The 19860-nt window shown below is 48.1% G+C and overlaps 1 protein-coding gene across 1 annotated transcript in view; it reads left to right on the top strand.

Moving 5' to 3' along the window:
- Nucleotides 1-19860, top strand: part of Myh9 (myosin heavy chain 9) — a 90330-nt gene that overhangs the window by 20290 nt on the left and 50180 nt on the right. The window contains exons 2-3 of the mRNA XM_090328630.1: nucleotides 11970-12321; nucleotides 16682-16838. Of these exons, the coding sequence (XP_090184756.1) occupies nucleotides 11989-12321; nucleotides 16682-16838 (490 nt within the window). The 5' untranslated portion in view covers nucleotides 11970-11988. The remainder of the gene's footprint in view (nucleotides 1-11969; nucleotides 12322-16681; nucleotides 16839-19860) is intronic.

Below are 19860 nucleotides of genomic sequence, written 5' to 3'. Positions count from 1 at the left end.
CAGCTCTGCTGGCTAGGATGGGAGATCTCTGGCAGAGGAGGGGCCCTGGGAACATGGCACATGGCCTGCCTGTACTTCCCAAGCAATCAGCAGCTTGTCTTTAGGACAGGTTGTCTTGGTGGTTGGTGTGAGTGGCAGAGCTGACTTCTGCCAGTTAATTGGTTGATTCATTTAGAAATGCTGTTTGTTGAGGCTCTGAGTCTAATAGACAGATTTGTGAGTGGAGAAGACAGATGCTGTATGAGGTCTGTGCCTGATGCTCTAGAAACATTGGCCCTGGAGCCCTGGGATGCTTCTATTCTTCCTTGTGAGGCAATGACTTTGAGGCTTTTTTTGGTCAGACTTCAGAGGGTGAGACCTGGCTGCATTAGTCTTTAAGGCAGGCAGTCTTTTCTTGGTCTGTACTGGCAGCTAGTTGCCTCTCTCTGGAAGCAACCTTTTTGTTGTTGTTGTTGTTTGTGGGGCTTGAACTCTGGGCCTGGGTACTGTCCCTGAACTCTTCAGCTCAAGGCTAGCACTCTACCACTTGAGCCATTTGGTTTTCTGATGGTTAATTGGAGATAAGAATCTCAAGTGATTTAGTGCCCAGGCTGGCTTTGAACTGTGATCCTCAGATCTTAGCCTCCTGAGTAGCTAGGATTACAGGCGTGAACTACAGGCGTCTGGCATGGAAGCGACCTTTTTGCCGGGACTTTCTGGCTGCCCAGCACCCTTTCCAGTGAGGTTAGTGAGGGTTATTTATTTGTATTGTAATTAGTAAAAGGGTTACATGATATTTGTCAGATAGAAGGTGCATTAATTCACATACATTGATACCCTTTCACATGTCTTGGTACCCATTACCCTCCCCCCGGTAATTTCTTTAAAATACACATCTGATGATGTCACTGCCTGTAGAATAAAGTCTGCATTCCTAAATGGCCGATAAGATCCTAGGTAAGCTGCCTCAGGTTGTTCCTGTGTAAAGATGGGAATTTACATGTCAAATTCTAATGACTTAAAAAACAAACAAACATATATACATATGTATATATTATTGGCAGAAAAATTGTATATGTTTCTTACCACAGGCCCAGCTTTGAGCCTTTCAGGCAGATATTCACTTGCACCACGGGGAGTGACTCTTAGGAGTCAAAGAATGTTTCCCAGCAGCCCTGAGGAGGGAAGGGCAGCAGAGGAGAGGGCCTGGGCTTTGGTGCTAAAGGCTAAATTCTTCTCTGGCCTTTCTTTGGTCTGGTTTCCTTATCTTCTGAGCATCAGCTTGGGCTTGGGTTGGAATACTGCTAATAGAAACAAGCCCTAGCTTCTTCTGTAAGCAAACAGCATTCCTGAGGTGGGGAGGGAGGGGTCTGTGTGCTGCCCTCCCATTGCTTAGCAGCGACTTCCTTCTGGAGCAGCCACTTATTCCCAGCCTGGGGACAGTGAGTGCCTGTGGGGGGTGGAGAGGCTTCAGTAAGGCTGGCCCTGGGTCAGAACAGTCCCCTTCCCAGACCCTCCTTGTGGACAGCTGCTGTGTAGCTCTGGTGTTTATCTGTGCTGGGAAGTTCATTGTCTTCTTGAATCCTGGTAGCAGCCCTGGCCCACAAAGAACATCTGGCAGGTGGGCAATCAGAAGCTTGGGAGGTTAGATTGCATCTGGCCAGTCCAGCTCTGCTGCCACAGCCCTCAGGTACATCCTGTCTGACCAGCATTTCCCCAGACCAGTCTTTTACCTACATTATACTCCTGAGTGTCAGGCTGGATTGTCTGAACATTTGCAGGTTTTCCTGTGTAGGCTCCCATTGCCTTAGTATGTATGGTGACTATAGGGCAGGGGGAAGGGAACTTTTCCTAGGAAGAGTGTGGATCAACCAGGCAAGGCATGGGAAATGTCAGGCTCTACTTCACAACCTGAGTTGCAGCTCTTCTTTTTTTTTCTTTCTTTTTTTTTTTTTTTTTTGCCAGTCCTGGGCTTGAGCTCAGGGCCTGAGCACTGTCCTTGGACTTTCTCAAGGCTAGAGCTCTACCACTTGAGCCTCAGCACCACTTCCGGCTTTTTTCTATGTATGTGGTACCGAGGAATCGAACCCGGGTCTTCATGCATGCTAGGCAAGCACTTTAACCACTAGGCCAAACTCCCGTGTTGCAGCTCTTCTAATGACAGGTATTTTTTTCCCCCCTCCTCATTTAAATTGAACAAAATTATTCAAAATCCCAGGAACTCTGAGCAGGGATGTGGAATTGTAGAACTCAAGCCCAAGTCTGTCTGACCCCAAAGCGCTATCCATTCTACCCCATCATAGGGTCATAGAAACATTTATCTTGAGATTTGCAAGTGTCCCTATGGTGGGATTTTTCAAGTACAGCCTCTGTGTTGAAAGTTAATACCAAAGTCCAGTGGTTGCAGCCTTATTCAGCAGGTATAAGCTGAGCTCCATGTCCTTGTGGTATGACAAGGAGAGTAGAGGCTACTAGCTGTCCTTTGTTTTATGTTCTGGTAGTAGGTGGTAGATGCTAATACCTTGGTAAATAGAGGGTATCCACAGTTTCTGGAAAATGGAAATGTTTAAACCCTATGTAAAGCTTCTTGGGGGCTGATGAATTACGTCACCCATATCTCCTCATAAGCTGAATCCCTCTGTACTTTATTTTCCTTTATGTTTTGAGGGTATAAAAATCAGCACAAGAATAGCTTGGTTGGGCCGGGAGTTTGGCCTAGTGGTTAAAGTGCTTGCCTAGCATGCATGAAGACCCTGGTTCGATTCCTTGGTACCACATATATACAAAAAAGCCGGAAGTGGTGCTGAGGCTCAAGTGGTAGAGCTCTAGCCTTGAGAAGTCCAAGGACAGTGCTCAGGCCCTGAGCTCAAGCCCAGGACTGGCAAAAAAAAAAAAAAAGAATAGCTTGGTTTTCCTAACAGATTAGGTGACTCTGCCCCTCAGCTCCTCTTGCATAGCTGAAGGGCATTTTTTAGTCTCTTAGAAATCTCCATTTACTCCTTCATCATCTTTGCTTTCATAATCTATCCATCCATATAGAAAACCATAGTTAAGCACCTGCTCTGGGCTAGGCATCATATATAGACATTTGGAATCGAGATGATGAAGGCAGATCCCTGTTATCAAATAAAAGTTCAAGTAATTGTAGTGTGGCTGTTTGGTCACTGTAGTGGAGATGAGTACACAGAGGCCAGAGAGGAGGGACATTGATCCAGGCATCTTTTTGCAGCACTGGGGAACATTGGAGCCGAGATCTAAGGGCTTCTTTCTCTTGTTGGAGACAGGGCCTTTTGGAAGCCCTCCAAGAGGTCTCCAAGTAGCCAGATGAGCAGTTAATTTTGCAAAGATTTAGATCCAGAGAAGGTGTAGGCTTGGGAAGAGAGGCAGAAGCTCCAGTAGGTATATATAAATGGCTCTCTGGAAGATGCTTAGAAATGTTGGAGGGAGTGCGGGGGAGAGGACTAGTTGGAGAATAGTCATCTGGTATCCTGGGGGAGGAAGAAAAAAATATGCCACCAAATAGCATTTGGTGGACTTCCCAGGATGGAGTGAGCAGTCTCATTCCCCCAAATGTGGCTCTGCCTGCTTCCTGTAACTTGCCATCACTCTGTGATGCTGCTGAACCTTTTGGTTTTGAACCACAGGTTGAGCTGTGGAGGTTCTGAGTGTTGGAGGTCCTTAAAGATGGCCTGGGGGGGGGGTCCATATCAGCCTTTTTTTTTTTTGCCAGTCCTGGGCTTGAGCTCAGGGCCTGAGCACTGTCCTTGGACTTTCTCAAGGCTAGAGCTCTACCACTTGAGCCTCAGCACCACTTCTGCCTTTTTTCCATGTATATGGTGCTGAGGAATCGAACCCGGGTCTTCATGCATGCTAAGCCAAACTAGGCCAAACTCCCTGCCCTTAAATCAGGATTTTAAGGGTATTTATCCACTTATCTATTTGTGGTGCTAGGGATCAAACTCAGGTGCATACTAGATAAGCCCTGAAGTACTGGCTGGATCTTTATAGTCCAGCTGTTGAATCTAGGTCCAATCCCTTAAAATTCAGTTTAATCACAAGTGGCAGTCATTTCTTGGGTACAGTGTCATCTATATTGGTCATTGTTGGAGTCCTAGAATCGCACCCCCCAAGGACTTCTCCTCTGCCCCACTCCCCTGTTTTTTTTTTTTGGAGACAAGTCTAGCTGAGCCCAAATTGCCTGAAGATTTACAGATGTGTACCACTGTGCCTGACAAGACTCTTGTACTTAATTATTTGCATGTTTGTTTATTAACTTATTTAAAGACTACATTCATTGCAATTGTAAAATGTTTTCCTTTGTGTAATTTTAAATGACCCTTCAAATAGAGAATTGTGGATCCCCCTCCCCCCATGTGTGCGGTGTGTGCGTGCGTGCGTGCGTGCGTGCATGCGTGCATACGTGCATACCGGCGTTTCTGGGCTTTGACCCCAGGGCCTCCCACATTCTAGGCAGCATTCTGCAGCTGAGCCTATATCACCAATCATATTTCGGTTTTATTAGAGGAGATTTGGTTTGCTTGGATGTTTTAGAGCTGGGAAAGATTTACCAGGCACAAGTGTGACTCACTTGTTAAATCAGCCATCCCCTCTGAGGGGCAGTTTTGCCATCCCCTTTGAATGTTATGTTGGGGACAGAGTGGTACCATGTTGTAGTAGCCAGTGATCCTGCTAAATGTTTTACAATATGCAAGAGAACTCCACACAACAAAGCATTACCCACCCCCAAACATTCACAGTGCTGAGGGTGAAGAACAGTGCTCTAACTGGCTTCATGTTCTGTGTAATTTACGAATCTGTTTCAACATGTTGTGTTTCACTGCCCTTCCTTGGCCTGGAATCCTTTCCTTCCATCTTTTCCCCTCTCCTGTCAGTATTTTACCCAGCTTCAAAGACTCAGCTTTATAGGCCAAAATTTGGAGATACTCTCTGATACTCCTCACCCCTAAGTCTCCACATTTTCACTTGAGTTCCCCCTACTCCCTCTTTTTTGCAAGTCCCTGGCTTGAGCTCAGGGCCTGAGCACTGTCCTTGGACTTTCTCAAGGCTAGGGATCTACCACTTGAGCCTCATCACCACTTCTGGCTTTTTTCTATGTATGTGGTACCAAGGAATGGAACCTGGGTCTTTGTTCGTGCTCGGCAAGCACTCTACACTAGGCCAAACTCCTAGCCCCGAGTTCCTTTTTCTCTCTGTTCCTTTTGTAAGTTGCTGGTTCTTCTTTCCACACTGAGTCAGTGACAGAGCTGGTTGTTGACAGGGCTCTTCCTCAGTGGAGCTGGTGCTCACAGTGCCAGGTTACATGTCTCATTGCTGTGTGCATGTTCAGTTAGACAACCCTTGAAAATAGAAATTATCTGCCTTTACAGGTGACTCCAGAGAGGTGGCATTGGCCCATACAGCAAAGCTATCTAACGGGTGCCTGTTGCATTTGGGTATTGGGACAGCATCCAGGGACAGAAGCACCCCATGAGATTTCTTTCTGTTGATGCTGAATTGTGTGGTCTAGATCAACACATCTGCCAGTGGGTGCTGCCTGTCTGCTGTTCCTCTGCATTATAAATCTCTTGGTATCTCTGCCACCATTCTTGTGTGTTGATCTTTAGTATGGTTTAGTGTTTGAAGATTGTCACACCCACTGCTTGACCTTCCTTAAAGCAGGATTCAGGCCTTGATTTCATTCCACTCAAAACCAACAGCTGGCCGGGGTAAGGTGTCTCACACCTGTAATCCTAGCTACTCAGGAGGTTGAGATTTAAAGATCCGCGGTTCAAAGCCAGCCCAGGCACTAAAGTCGGCGAGACTCTTGTCCTTAATTAACCACTAGAAAACCGGAAGTGCCACTGTGGTTCAAGGAGTAGGGCTGTAACCTTGAGCTGAAGAGTTCAGGGACAGTGCCTAGGACCAGAGTTCAAGCCCCACGACCGACAATAAAACAAAAAGCAAAAAGCACCCCCCCCCAAAAAAAAGCTGCAAGGAGAAAGAGAAAGGCCCTGTTCATCTATGTTCTCATGGACAAAGGTAGAGATCAACAGAAAAGGGGTCTGCGCATACACGTCCAGGGTTCAGCTTGACTAGGCCCTCTGGTGTGTGTGAGTCAGCTGTTCATCCTCATGCTGATACCCGACATGAACATTTTAAAGGAATAAGGTTTATTTTGGTTCATGGTCTACTGGCTCCATGTCTTCGGGCTGCTGGTACGGTAGAACTTTCTGGTAGAAGGATGTGGTGGAAGTGAGGAAAGCTGTTTACTCCATAGCAGCCATGAAACTGAGAGATGGTCCAAGGTAGACCCTCCAAGGACACCCTCCGACCGGGCACTCCTCTGAATAATGTCCCCTTCCAGTAATACCATCAAATTATGAATAGATCAGTGGACTAATTCATGGATGATGTAGAGATCTCATGGTCCAACCATTTCCCAAAGTCCATCTCTAAATGTTGCTGCCTCGGGAACCATGCCTTCAGCACATGAGCCTTGTGGGAAGTCACTTGGCATCCAGACAAAAATCAGTGTATGGGTGGAGATGGCCAGGGGTCTCTGAATTCCAGTCTTGGCATGCTCAGGCCATTGGTAACTGGCTATTTCAGTTTCGTTTCTTTTCCATTTCCTTCCTTCCTTTTTTTGTCAGTCGTGGGGCTTGAACTCTGGGCTTGGGCACTGTCCCTGAGCTCTTTAGCTCAAAGCTACTGCCTTATCCCTTGAGCCACAAAGCTACTTCCTGTTATCTAGTGGTTAACTGGAGATAATAGTCTCACGGTCATTAGTGCCTGGGCTGGTTTTAAACTGTGATCCTCAGATCTCAGCCTCCTGAGTAGCTAGGATTACAAGTATGAGCCACTGTGCTCAGTGGTTATTTCAACTTTTGCAACACCGGGATCACAGACCATTGAAGTCTGGCCCAAAGTTACACTACCACCTTCTTATTTCAGTTCAGCAAGTTAAGTTGCAAGCCAGCCTAGGGAGGTAGGTTCACAGCTTGGAGGAGACAGCCTCAATCTCTGCCCAACTGGAAAGAGTCATATTTTCTTCCCATAGCCCTGCGGACCTCACTGGAAAGGCAGCTCAAGTGGAAACTGCATTGCACATTGGTGTTACATGGCTGAATGTGAAGCTGGGTTTTGTGACCTGTGTGAGCTTCATTTTCCTCATTTGTAAAATGAATATGAAATTATCACCAGGGGTGAGAGAACGGAGTGCTTTGCCAGGCTGTAGCTTCATGCCAAGTATGATACCTTGAAGGCTCTCAGCCTGGAACTTGGCCTTGGAGGATTTTATATCAGTCTTGGTTGTCTAGGAATGGAAGGCTCATAGCGTCTGCACTAGACACTTGGCTTAGCAGCATACATACTGTCCTCACCATGCCAGCAGCTTGTTTTCTGAATAAACAAAACTAAAGGTAGAAACAGGAAGGGAGAGAGGATTCTCAGGGAGCACAGGGAAGAATGGAGAACCCCAGTGGATGTTTAGAGGGGGAGCTATGGTAGGCACATAATCAAAAGTTGAAATAAGAGGTTTTTGGTCAACTTTACTTTCAGTTTCATCATTTCCTGAGAGTCCTAATTTAGCCTCTGGTGTGTCCTGCTCGATTATGGCCTAAAAAGGCAACTGCTTGGGTTTCTGGATTTGGACTGGGACTCGCAGGAAGCCACTGGGGAAGGGCGGCCCAGCCTGAACCGTCTCCAGTGGGCCAGGGCTGCTGTTCCCCTTAACTCTTCACATGCCTACCATCCCTCCAGCAGAAGCTTAGCCTTCCCTCAGGCATCTGATGTAGCACACAACTTGCCTGCATAGTGAATTCAGTGGCAGACTGCTGGTGTGGTTGGGTCTCTAGTGTATGCGCTGCCCAAGTAGCAGCATGCCTCAAATCAGCCCACTTGGAAGCTGATCAGACAGCACCTCTTGAGCCATGAACATGTTCCTCTCCACCAGTATCTACACTTCAGGAAAGTGCATTTGCCAAGAGGGGAAAAGCCTTTGGCGTGGTAGTTAAAAATCTCCTTTAGGGCCAGGCGTGGTGGCTCACACCTGTAATCCTATCTACTCAGGAGGCTGAGATCTGAGGATTACAGTTCAAAGCCAGTCCAGGCATTAAAGTCTGTGAGACTCTGATCTCCAGTGAACCACCAGAAAACCAGAAGTGGCACTATGGCTTAAAGGGAGAGGGAGAGAGAGAAAGAGAGACTTTTAGGGGAGCAAGAAAGAGGGATGTTTTAGTGCTTGAGGGGCTATTTTTATATTATGTACAGTTTATGAACAAGTTTCCAAGAGGCCATTTAGCAGTTCTAGGACAGGGAGGGGGCGTGGCTGCTTATGGGCTCCCAGATGGGGCGGACGCCTCCTCCTACAGTGCTCCTGTTTCCTGGTGAGCTGCTCTTTCCAGCCCAGCGTAGAAATGAGGGTATAGATCATTGCTGAGGTGGCTCCATCCCGCCTCCTGGAGAGTGAGTGTTAGTGTGGGCACGCAAGAATCAGGGAGCTCCTTCACCTGCCCCAGGTGGGGGCAGGCCTGCAGAACCCTTTGCTGGCTTGTCATTTAAGGAGGATATTCCTGCTCATCCTGGCCAGGGGCTTTTCCTGGAAAGGCAATGGCATCTGTGATCTCTGAGGTCCTCCCCGCCCATCTAGCCCCTGTATTGATCTTGGCAACACAGCTCACCTACGTCATTCCAGCAGAGTTGCTGAAACCAAAGAGCTCTGCCCTTGGCCTGCAAGCAGAGCCCAGGTTCATTTAGCAAAACCCTCTGGGAAGGACATGAGAGGAAATGGGACTGACCCTCCATGATGACCCCTGGCACCTGTGGGCTTAGGCAGTAGGGGGCAGCCCTCTTTGTTGGCCTGAAGAGAAGTATTATGTCCCTCCCTTTGTAGGAAATGTGGCTTTGTTTCCAGGCCTCCATAAGCTGTTGTGTGGACAGTGCTTTTCCACTGTGTTTTATCACTAAAGTTTAAAGTTAGGTGGGTGGGCTCTTCCCTCCCCTTCTCCTGCTGTAATACAAAAGGCAGGCTAAAGGTTCACCCAGATTTCCAGGATAAGCCAGGGGCCCAGGGACCACAGTCTGGAGGATTCCAGGGCTTGAAAGACCCTGCTTCCCAGATGGAGTCTTGGCTATTGGTTGGACTTGAGTTAGCATTGCTGGAGTGAGTGGACTCTGCTGAGTGGACTCTGTCACCCTCATGGTAGCAGCTGAGGGAAGGAGAAGCTGAATCATGCTATGGCACTTTTTGATAGTGGCTCCCCTGGGAAGGCTCCCCCTCAGCCTGCCTGATAAAGCCCAGTATTTGTTGAAGGCTGCAGAATGCATTCCTCATGTCCCGATCAGCTTATCCACAGGACTCGGGGCACAGGGCTAGGCAGGTCTGGGTTAGAATCCCACTGCACAACATCAGGCATTACATAGCTCTGAGCCTGTTTATTGATAAGTTGAAGGCAATGACGTGTTAGTTGGGCGACACTAGTGACGGATGCCTTCCTCCTGGTCTTGGTAGGCATCTTGTGAAGATGACACCTTCAGCTGTCTTCATTAAACCTTCTCTTTGAGATGGGCCCTTACTGTGTTGCCTAGGCTGGGCTCAAACTCCTGAGCTCACAGTATCCACCCTCCTCGGCCTTCTGAGTGCTAGGTTTACAGATGTATATGCCCAGTGCTCAGTGAAACTCGCAACTAGCAGCAGACTTAGGATTTTGTACAGTGACATGGAAGCTCTCTTATCTTTTATGTGTAGAGGTGGGGACGCTTTGTCTGCCAAGACCCATTTGGATATGTAAAACATCATTTTGGGGCAATACAAAATTATCTACATGGGCAGATGGCAGCTGATGCCATGTACAAAGTGATTTCAGAGCCCACAGACAGGATGTTTCCACTGCTGCCTGAGTTTGAGGTCTGTAAATAATTAGGAACCAGCAGTGGTAGGAAACCTGCTTGTGGTAGGTTATGTGCCATGCAGGGACATGATGGGAGGCCTTAGGGTCACTGCCTGGCTGCAGGAAGGCAGAGGACAACTGGGAGAGAGAACAGAGAGAACCCTGGCCTTGTGCTGGACCCCAGCTGGCGGTGCGTGGGCACTGTTCCCTTGCCACCCAGGGAAGATGAAAGCTGCCAGTACTTCGGCCATCCAGTCCTGCCTTAATTACTGCCCACTGTGCGGACCACCTTTTTCTGGTGGTCCTTGAAGATTTCCTGCAGGGGATTCTGGGGTCTGCTGGTACTGGGGAGTATAAAGAAAGCCACCAGCTGATGGAGCTGGTGAGGCTGCTAAAGTCAGCCTCCCATCTGGAGGCACTTGTGAGCACCAGGTTTCCAGGAAACCAACCTCTTGTGGAGGGAGGCCAAGGCAGCAGAGAAGAAGGAGGCCTGGGTGGCTGATTTTCCTTTTGTGCATTGCCTACCAAGCCTCTTGGCATCCCGGTCTCTGTGGATCTAGAAACTTCTAAGCTGTATAACTAGTTTTGAGTCCTGGATTTCCAGGGCAGGGTGGGAGTCTTGGTTTCACAGAGGAAGGCTGTCTAGGTTGGGAGTCCAGGTAGGGAGCTCTGGCTGCTTCCTCTGGTGGCCAGGGCTCAGTATCAGGCTAGGTTTCACATCCTGGTTTTGGTTCACTCAAAGCTACAGGGGTTCTGTGTCTCTGAGCTGGAGTGAGTGGAGGCATGGAGCCAGCCCTTCCTAGGTGACTCTGGACAAGCTCCTTCACACTAGGGTTTTGTTAGGTAAGCTACACTGTGTAAATTTCAGGGGCAAGAGTACAGTGTAAGATACGGCATCTTTTCCAATTAGGACCATTGCTTGAGGTGCTGTGTATGTTGCACCAACTATGAAACCCCACAGATGTGAGGGGCTACTGGATCCTCAGTTTCACTTTGCCAACTGAGTTCAGAAAAATGCGAATGTTCTCCAGACCTACAAATGGTACAGATTATGTTTTTAAAACTTCATGGCTTGTCCTGCAGCCTGACTTTTGTTCTTTTTCCCCTCTGGGTAGTAGTATCAAGATGGAATTAAGATCTTGCCATGATATATATTGTTATTAGCTTTCTTTTATTGATTGTCTTTGTGGACTCTGTAAATAAGGGGAAAAAAAACCCAGTATTTAAACTGGCAAGTTCTACCACTTGGTGGTTACAGTGATCTTTCTCTCGCTCTCTTGCTTTCTCTCACTCTCTCTCATCCTGAGGCTTGAACTCAGGGTCTGGGTACTGCCCCTGAGCTTTTCTTTTCTTTTTTCCCCTGAGCTGCTTTTGCTTAGGCTAGCAGTCTACCACTTGAGCCACAGTGCCACTTGCAGCCTTTTCTGTCTATATGGTACTGAGGAATTGAACCCAAGGCTTCATGCATGCTAGGTAAGCACTCTTACCATTGAACCACATTTCCAGCCCTGACCTGCCTGTCTTAGCTAATTAGAAACCTGGTTTACTTGGAAATTTAAAATTGTATAGTCACTACTACCCTAGCAGGGGTGTAGTGCAATGATGTAGTCACGTCCACTTTGAGACTCTAGGTACTCATCATTTTGCCTATTTCTTCCTTCTTTCCCTCCTTCTGTGTTGGTATTGGGGCTTAAACTTAGGATTTGAGTGCTCTCCCTTCACTTTTTTTTTTAACTTGTCCCTTCACTTTTTTGCTGGCTTTGAATCTCCAGTCTCAGATCTCAGCCTTCCGAGCAGCTAGGATTATAGGCATGAGCCACTGGTGCTTGGTTCAAGGAATTATTTTATGGATTTGTTTGATTGTCTACTTGTCTAGAATGGTACACCTCACCATTAATTTCCCATAAAATCCTCATTGTCAGCTTTTTTCAATTATGATGGTTTTCTCCTCAAAACATAGAGTAATGAAATTCCTGCAAATTGTGCAGTTATGCAGATTTTTACTGTACTAGAGTTTGCAGTGAGGAGAGAAGAGAAAAAGGAAAGGGTCCTCAGTGGCTGACGTGTTTGTATCTAAACATTTTGTTCTTTTTCCTCTTTCAGGTCCTGGCTGTGAGTCACCATGGCGCAGCAAGCGGCAGATAAATATCTCTATGTGGACAAAAACTTCATCAATAACCCGCTGGCCCAGGCCGACTGGGCTGCCAAGAAGTTGGTATGGGTGCCTTCCGACAAGAGTGGCTTCGAGCCAGCCAGCCTCAAGGAAGAGGTGGGCGAGGAAGCCATCGTGGAGCTGGTGGAGAATGGGAAGAAGGTGAAGGTGAACAAAGATGACATCCAGAAGATGAACCCGCCCAAGTTCTCCAAGGTGGAGGACATGGCGGAGCTCACGTGCCTCAACGAAGCATCAGTGCTGCACAACCTCAAGGAACGTTACTACTCAGGGCTCATTTACGTAAGTGCTTCCCGATGGCGGCTGCTGGGCCCCGGGTGCTGGCTTTGTGGTCAAGAAGGGGGTCCTGAAGTGCCGCTGCCACGCCTGGGCCTCGGTGTCCTGATGTCCTCGTGGGAGATTCTGCTAGCAGTGTTTTTTTTTTTCTCCTGTGTAGTCATACACATCAAAAATAGGAAGCCTGTTTTAGTCACATGTAGGAAGAGCAACATACTAGGTGTCCCAGTGGCCTGCTTGCCGACCTTGGACCTCAAATCCTGGTAGAGATATGTAGGTTTAGGCCAGTGTGCTAAGTTCCTTCTGCAAGAACACCTCCTGGTTCCCATCTTGTTTCTCCTGTACCAGCTGGTCATCCTGACCCCAGTTCAGCCCAAGCCCTGAACTGGTTCCTCTGCTGTGTGTCTCCTGTTGTAGAGGCCTGTCCGGTGGCTTCCTTCTTTAGGACTTACTTAGAGTAGGCATGAGCCGCCCAGAGTGGAATCATGATTCTCTAGCACACTTGTGCTATTCCATGTCTGCTGTGACAAAGGGGAAATGTAGTTAGAGTCTAGTGAAGAGCATGTGCAAAGGTCCAGAGCATGTAGAGGTCTGGGATGTCTCTTCTCTTCTGGCAGGGTCGTATTTGCAGACGGACATCATCATCAGGAGACGAGCATTCTTCAGCCTCTTGCAAACATTCTCTGAGCTCTCTGGCCCTGGGGTTATTTTTAGTATCCGTCCTAAGTCCCTCTTTTCTCTGATGAGGAGGTTGATTATGGTCTCGCATGTAGCAGTCTCCTTCCGTTACAGTGCACTAAGGGCTCCCACAGGGCCAGCCGCTTAAACTTCTTCCCAGGACCACGTTAGCACATGGGTCCACAAGATGCCCCCCTTCCCAGGCCCTGGCTTCTGAGGGTCGTGCAATGTGCCCAAGCTCTTAGTTGAGTTGTGTCCATTTTGAGCTACCCAGAAACCCCGATTGGGATTGCTAAGTCAATGGGGTTCTCGTTTATTGGGTACGAGTCCCATTAGTGAGGACCTGTCAACAAGCAGATATACAGAGCCTCATTGAATAGTACTGCTCTGCGGACCAGCTTAGCCCAACCTTCTCATGAGAGGTGGGAAGGAGCGGGGCCTGGAGCTAGGAAGGGATATATGTGGGTCCACATAGTGAGGTGTTGACAGGGCTGAGGGTAACTCGGCGTTTCCTGACTCTTGACCTACCAGCTATCTCTTGGTGCTTTCTTGATCATATTCAAAGCCTCTGTCCTTCAGAAACATCAGCACTGATATTCTGAAACAAAGCCAGGGCAGGAATCCTTGTCTATCTGCAGGGATGGCAGGGGAGCTACAGTCCCATTGTTAGAGAGTGGGACACTCTTTTTGGCAGGCTCTGTAGCTCACATTATGCCCACTGTGCCTTGCCATGAGCCTAGGATGGCCTCTGCCCAACACAACAGAGCACTCAGCCTCCAGGGCCTGGTTTAAAGCCAGCCCTGACCCTTACTGACCATGGGACCAAGTGGCCTGGTAGCTCATTTCCTCATCTGAGAGAATTCTATGGGAACTGTAAAGCTCCCAGCCAGCCCCAGGCTTGCAGCAGGGTACAGACTCTGGCTGCTCCTGTTCTCTGGTGGCCTCCTGTTGATGTCTGAATGTGGGTCCTGCTGAGGTTTGCTGGGTGTAAAACAGACCGGCCGCCTGTGCCTGCCTCTGTGTCAGCTGACTGCAAAGTTCCCTTCTACCTGGAGAATATTAGTTATTAACATGTTTCCAGTGTTGATTGGTGAGTCTTTGCTCTGCAAGAGGCATGCAGGGCTTTGCTCTGTGGGTGGATGTGCTGGGTGGTTCTTCTCAGAACTCTGGCTTTACTGTCACCTTCCTGGGCAGTTCCTCCTGCTGCAAACCAGCTCCTCTTGAGCACCATCAGAAGGAATTGATTGTCCCAGCAGTCATCAAGGTAGAGACTCCAGCAGGTTCATAGCTGCAGAGCAATCAAAGCCATCCAGGCTGCCTGGGCGGGATAGTCCTCTCTGCACACTGGGTTCTGCACTGTGACCTCACGAGCCTTCCTGCTGCCTGTTTGCCTGGCATTGTGGGCGGCGTGGCTAATTCTGTGCCACAGCTGCTCTCTTTTCCTTTGGGGGGGTGGTGGTGGTGAGGCTCTGGGACAGGGGGTAGCTAGACACAAAGAGCCTCTGTGGCCTGTGAATGGAGCCACTCCCTAGAGTGGCTGTGTGGGAGCAAAGCCCTAGCTCAGTGTCTGTGCCTCTGAGCGCCTGCTGTGGGCCCTCCCTCCTCCTGAGCTGCGTGTTCATCCCGCAGGCTCTGGTGTAAAGTACCCACTGGGTGGTGGGATTTACCTCTGAAAACCCAGACCCTTCAGACCCCTCTGCAGGACTGCCTGCCCATCCTGCTGTCAGAAAGACTTGTCCTAGTGACCCTCTGCCCACTTCTTCTGTTGCTGCCAGCTGTTTCTAAACATCTGGCTCCATGGCACTCCTACATGTGTGACCATGCTTGCTTGGCTTGATTGCTCTGGCTTTCCTAGAGTTTCCTGGGAACAGAGCTTGATTGTTTGAAGTTCCTGGGATGAACTCCCTACCCCCTGGAGTTCTGTCTTGTCTCCACATGGTGCCACCCTCACCCCTGCTCATTCCTTCCGGCAGTAGCCAAGCCTGTGATTGCAAATATCATGTTTGTTTGGGCTTCTTTGCTTTAGGGTCTTCTGGTCCCTTGTGAAGAAAATAATCAGAGGGTGATACTCCTGGCTGACTCCCGGGGAGATGGAAATCGAGAGCTCTGTGTCTCTTCGGCAAAGAAAGGACTCTCCCTTTGGGAGTCAGACCCTCTTGTGTGCATCTGAGCTTGGCTGCTCTCTTCCGTGTTCATGATCAGTGTGCTCCTCTCGGGTCTGCCCTTAGCCTGACTTCAACTTGGGATTTCCTTGGGACGAGCTTCTTTTGTTATTGCCCCTTGCTCCTGTGTGGACCCTGTTTTTAGGGGGAGTTGGAGAGGGCACAGATAGAGGGGGTTGGTTTGACATGATAATAGCACAGCCCCACAAACCTTGGCTGTTCAGATAAGGGGAGAAACTGAACAGTGAAGGGGTAGGCAGGATGGACAACAGGATGCAAGGCACTCAGAGCTGGCATCGGTGACTATAGAGGTTGGCATTAGGGCTTCTGAGGCCTCGGCATGCTCACTGACTGGCCTAATGCCTTGACTTGCTTTCTGTTAGCCTTTGTCAGTTCAGACTGTAGGTAGTGTGTAAGAAACCTCAGGCCCCACTCTACCAGGGTTCTGGCCTGTGGCTCCCTTTGCTTGCTCCAGCTACATAAAGAGAATCTGCTCCCAGACTGAGCCACTGCTACTTGGTCATCTTGGGTATTACATGTAGCCAATAAAGATCTGTCATTATGTGTATGTCCTGGGGAGGAAAAAGTAGTGAAATACATTAGAAAAAGGATTAGTAGCCCTAAGGTGAGACGGGTTTATCTGAAGACAGATCTGTGCAGGCAGTTGCCATGGGAAATGGCTCTCCTGATAGCATTCAGCTGCTTTTCATGGCTGCAATGGGTCTTATACTCAGCACTGCCTTACTAATCCTCATAACCACCCAGTGTGGTATAGACACAGGTCTACACCTGTGCTCTTCTATACACAGAGAAGTAGAGGGAGAGGATTAAGAAGGGCACCTGTGCCCTTCTTATAATCGTAGCTACAAGGATACTGAAATCTGAGGATTGAGGTTTGAAACCAGTCGTAGCCAGTTTCTGTAACTCTGTCTCTAGTTAACTAGCCAAAAAAGGAAAGTAAAGGTATGGCTCAAGTGATAAGAACACGGCCCTTTAGCTGCAAAAGCCAAGTGAGAATGTGAGACCCTGAGTATAGTGGACACGAAAGTGGTCTTCTAAGTTTTTGAGAGATTTGTAAGTGAATGTCTAGAATGTTCTAGGATGAGGGCTAGCTCTCACCAATCCACAAGTCTGTGGAGAATCTGTGTGCTTTAGGAACATGAGTTTCTCAGTGCCAGAAATGTTCAAGCTTAAATATACCAGAGGGTCCTTCGGTGTAGGGTAATAGGCTATTTTCTGGGCTGCAGCTAAATCTTTTTCTCTGTATACTTCTTTTATAGTGTTCCAGGCTCTTGAGTTTTGTAACTGGATTTCTGTTTGTTTTGCTTCTGTCTTGCCTAATGTCCACTGTCAGTATGCAGAGCAGGCTCCATCTACATTTGAGCAAGGGCATCACAGAGTGTTTTCATATCAAGATGACTGGGGAGTCTTGGAAACAGCAGATACCTTTTTTTTGGGGGGGGGTAAGCTTTGTACACTGTTAAGAACAAACTTATTAACCCATTCTTTGCCATTCTTTTCTTCAGACCTATTCAGGCCTTTTCTGTGTGGTCATCAATCCTTATAAGAACCTGCCAATCTACTCTGAAGAGATTGTGGAAATGTACAAGGGCAAGAAGAGGCATGAAATGCCACCCCACATCTATGCCATCACAGACACTGCCTATAGGAGTATGATGCAAGGTGAGTGCCTGGTACAGTCCAGGTCCTCACCTGGACCTGCAGGGCCCACCCTCCCTGTGGCCTCCTTGGCTCCTTTGAGGGTACCAACTCCCATACATGTCCCGTTGATCTAGGCTGGTGTGTGCATAGGGTGGTGGTGGAGGGGACGGGGAATGGGCATTGTTTCATTGAGGTCTGCGTGCATCATATGAGAGCCAGGGGTAATGTCTTTTCAGAGGACCTGTTTATATGTTGAATGAATGTAGAAACTTTTTTTTTCCCCCCAGTCCTGGGCTTGAGCTCAGGGTCTGAGCTCTGTCCTTGGATTTTTCTCAAGGCTAGAGCTCTACCACTTGAGCCTCAGCAGCATTTCCAGCTTTTTTCTATGTATGTTGTACCGAGGAATTGAATCCGGGTCTTCATGTATGCTAGGCAAGCACTCTACCACTAGGCCAAACTCCTGGCCCTGAATGTAGAAACTTTAAAGAGTACATTTCCTAATTATTTTCCCAGTTTCTCATTCTTTTCAAGAATAGTTATACTAGCTGGGCGCGGTGGCTCACACCTGTAATCCTAGCTACTCAGGAGGCTGAGATCAGAGGATCGTAGTTCAAAGCCAGCCTGAGTACTGTGAGACTCTTAATCTCCAATTAACCACTAGAAAACTGGAAGTGGTGCTGTGGCTCAAGGAATAGAGCAGTAGCCTTGAGCTGAAGAGCTCAGGGACAGCTCCCAGGGCCAGAGTCCAAGCCCCATGACCGACCCCCAACCCCACCCCACCCCCCCAAAAAATAGTTACACCAATCCTGTTTTTTTTTTTTCTCCTAGTACTTTTTCCATAAATGACTCCCTTTTCTTCAAGATTCCTTTATTTGCTCTTATTCCTTACCCATTTCTGGGGATATGTTAAGAGAATTTTTTTGTCTTTAAAAAACAGATACAAGGGGATGAGAGTTTGGCCTAGTGGTCGAGTGCTTGCCTATCATGCACAAGGGGCCATGTTCAATTCCTTGGTACTGTATACCTAAAAAAAGCTGGAAGTGATACTGTGGATCAAGTGGTACAGCCCCGAGCCTTGAGAAAGCCCAAGGACAGTGCTTAGGCCCTGAGTATAAGCCCCAGGACTGGCAAAACAAACAAATGAAAAAACAGATATAGGGGCCAGGAACGTGGCCTAGTGATACAGTGCTTGCCTAGCATGCATGAAGCCCTGGGTTTGATTCCTCAGTGCCATATACCTAGAAGAAAAAAATCAAAAAAGCCAGAAGTGGAGCTTAAGTGTGCTGGTCTTGAAAAAGCTTAAAGACAGTGCCCAAGCCCTGAGTTCGAGCCCAGGACTGGCAAAAACAAAAACAAACCAAAACCAAACCAAACCAAAACAAAAACTCAGAAAAGTCTTTCCTGGCCTCTACCCCCCTCTGGCTTTCTGTAGGACCATAGTGAAGCATTTTAGAGAAAGTATCTATGCTCCCTCCCTCTCACCCTCCACTTCTCCTGACTGACTGAAAGAGGTCATCTATTACAGGTTGCTAAATCTGTCCTCTCATGAGTCCTTCCCCAGCATCAGATAGTCTTGCCTATTCCCTGAGCAGGTCTATCCTTCCTGCAACACTCTCAGGGCTCTGCTGCCTCCACCTCTCACTCCTGGTGGTCTTCTGGACGGTGGCTTTATCGCTGCGGTGGTTTTGTTGTTGCTGTCTGGCTGAAGACATGGTCACTACCAGTCACTCTGTCCTCCTTGCTGATCATTGTAGAAGCCTGGGACTTTGGTTACACATGTCTTTTCTTTCTTTTCCTCTCCCTTCCCCTCCCCTCGTTCTTTACCTCCTTTCCCCCTTTCTCTCCCTACCCAGCCCTCTCTTCCCTCCCCCTTCTCCTTTTTTTTCTAGCCTCAAACTGAGCTTCCTGCTCAGCTTCTGGAGTGCTGAGGTTACAGACATGAGCCACCATTTCTGGTTTTTACCAACATTTTGCGTAGATGATTTCTTATCCTACCGGCTTTTCCTACCCTCACCTCCCTGGCCTTTGTTCAGGCTTCCACAACTTGCTGTCACTGTGACCTTACTCTCAGAGAGCCAGCCTTTCCTCTCCCTCTGCCAGTGGGTTCCTTTTCTAGAGTTCTGAACCTGATAAATCGTTGCTTTGGGAACAGCACTTAGACTTGTGCAGCATGTAGTGGGTTTTTTTTGGGTCATCGGTCCTGGGTCTTGGACTCTGGGCCTGAGTGCTGTCCCTGAGCTCTTCTGCTCAAGGCTACCGCCCTACCCCTGGAGCCACAGTACCACCAGTTTTCTAGTGGTTAATTGGATATAAGAGTCTCAAGGTCTTTAGTGCCTGGGCTGGCTTTGAACCGGGATCCTCAGGATTATAGGCCTGAGCTACCTCGCCTGGCTATGTAGTGTTCTTTGTAATTATTCCCTGCCTGTCTCAGTCCCTGGGCCTCAGGCACCTCCTAGCATGCGTATAGCAGGTCTCTCTGCTTGAACATTCTATGCCTGTTCCTGCTGCCTTTGCCTCTACTGCCTGGCAAGTCCCTACTATTTTCTAAGAATATGAATGGCGTGTTATGTCCTGCAGGGAGAAAATCCATATTGGACTTTGTTTATCAGAGTCTGGCAATACTTTATTTGACCTGAGTATGTATACTTTACCTTTTCCTCCTTGAAATGGATAGGGTCTATGTTGCCTTTACATTCTCACAAAGTAGCCAGGTATGACTGTATTTCCTTATTTTGTATAGATGGTGATCTTTTGTGCCCTCGGTTCTGTAAGTGTTGTAGTCTATCTAGGCGGTGAGGTAAGGAATCTTCTATTCACAACATGACCCTAGCTAGGGTGGTAGTTGAAAGTGGCAACATGTGTGTGTTGCAAACTTAGGAGTTTGGCCTAGCCTTTGGCTTACGTTCATATCTACCAAAATTTCTTGTAGTAGGATGTCTGCTTGAAAGTGCTAATGAGAACAATCTGGTGGGAAACTATTTTGTGAACTCCTAGAAAAGGCTGAGTCCCTGTCTCTAGAGGTTATGAGTCACTTTTCTTTTGG

This window comes from Megascapheus bottae, chromosome 2 (assembly GCF_031878675.1).
Source record: "Megascapheus bottae isolate mThoBot1 chromosome 2, mThoBot2.hap1, whole genome shotgun sequence".
NCBI lineage: Eukaryota > Metazoa > Chordata > Mammalia > Rodentia > Geomyidae > Megascapheus > Megascapheus bottae.
This window is presented reverse-complemented; position numbering and strand designations above follow the sequence as displayed.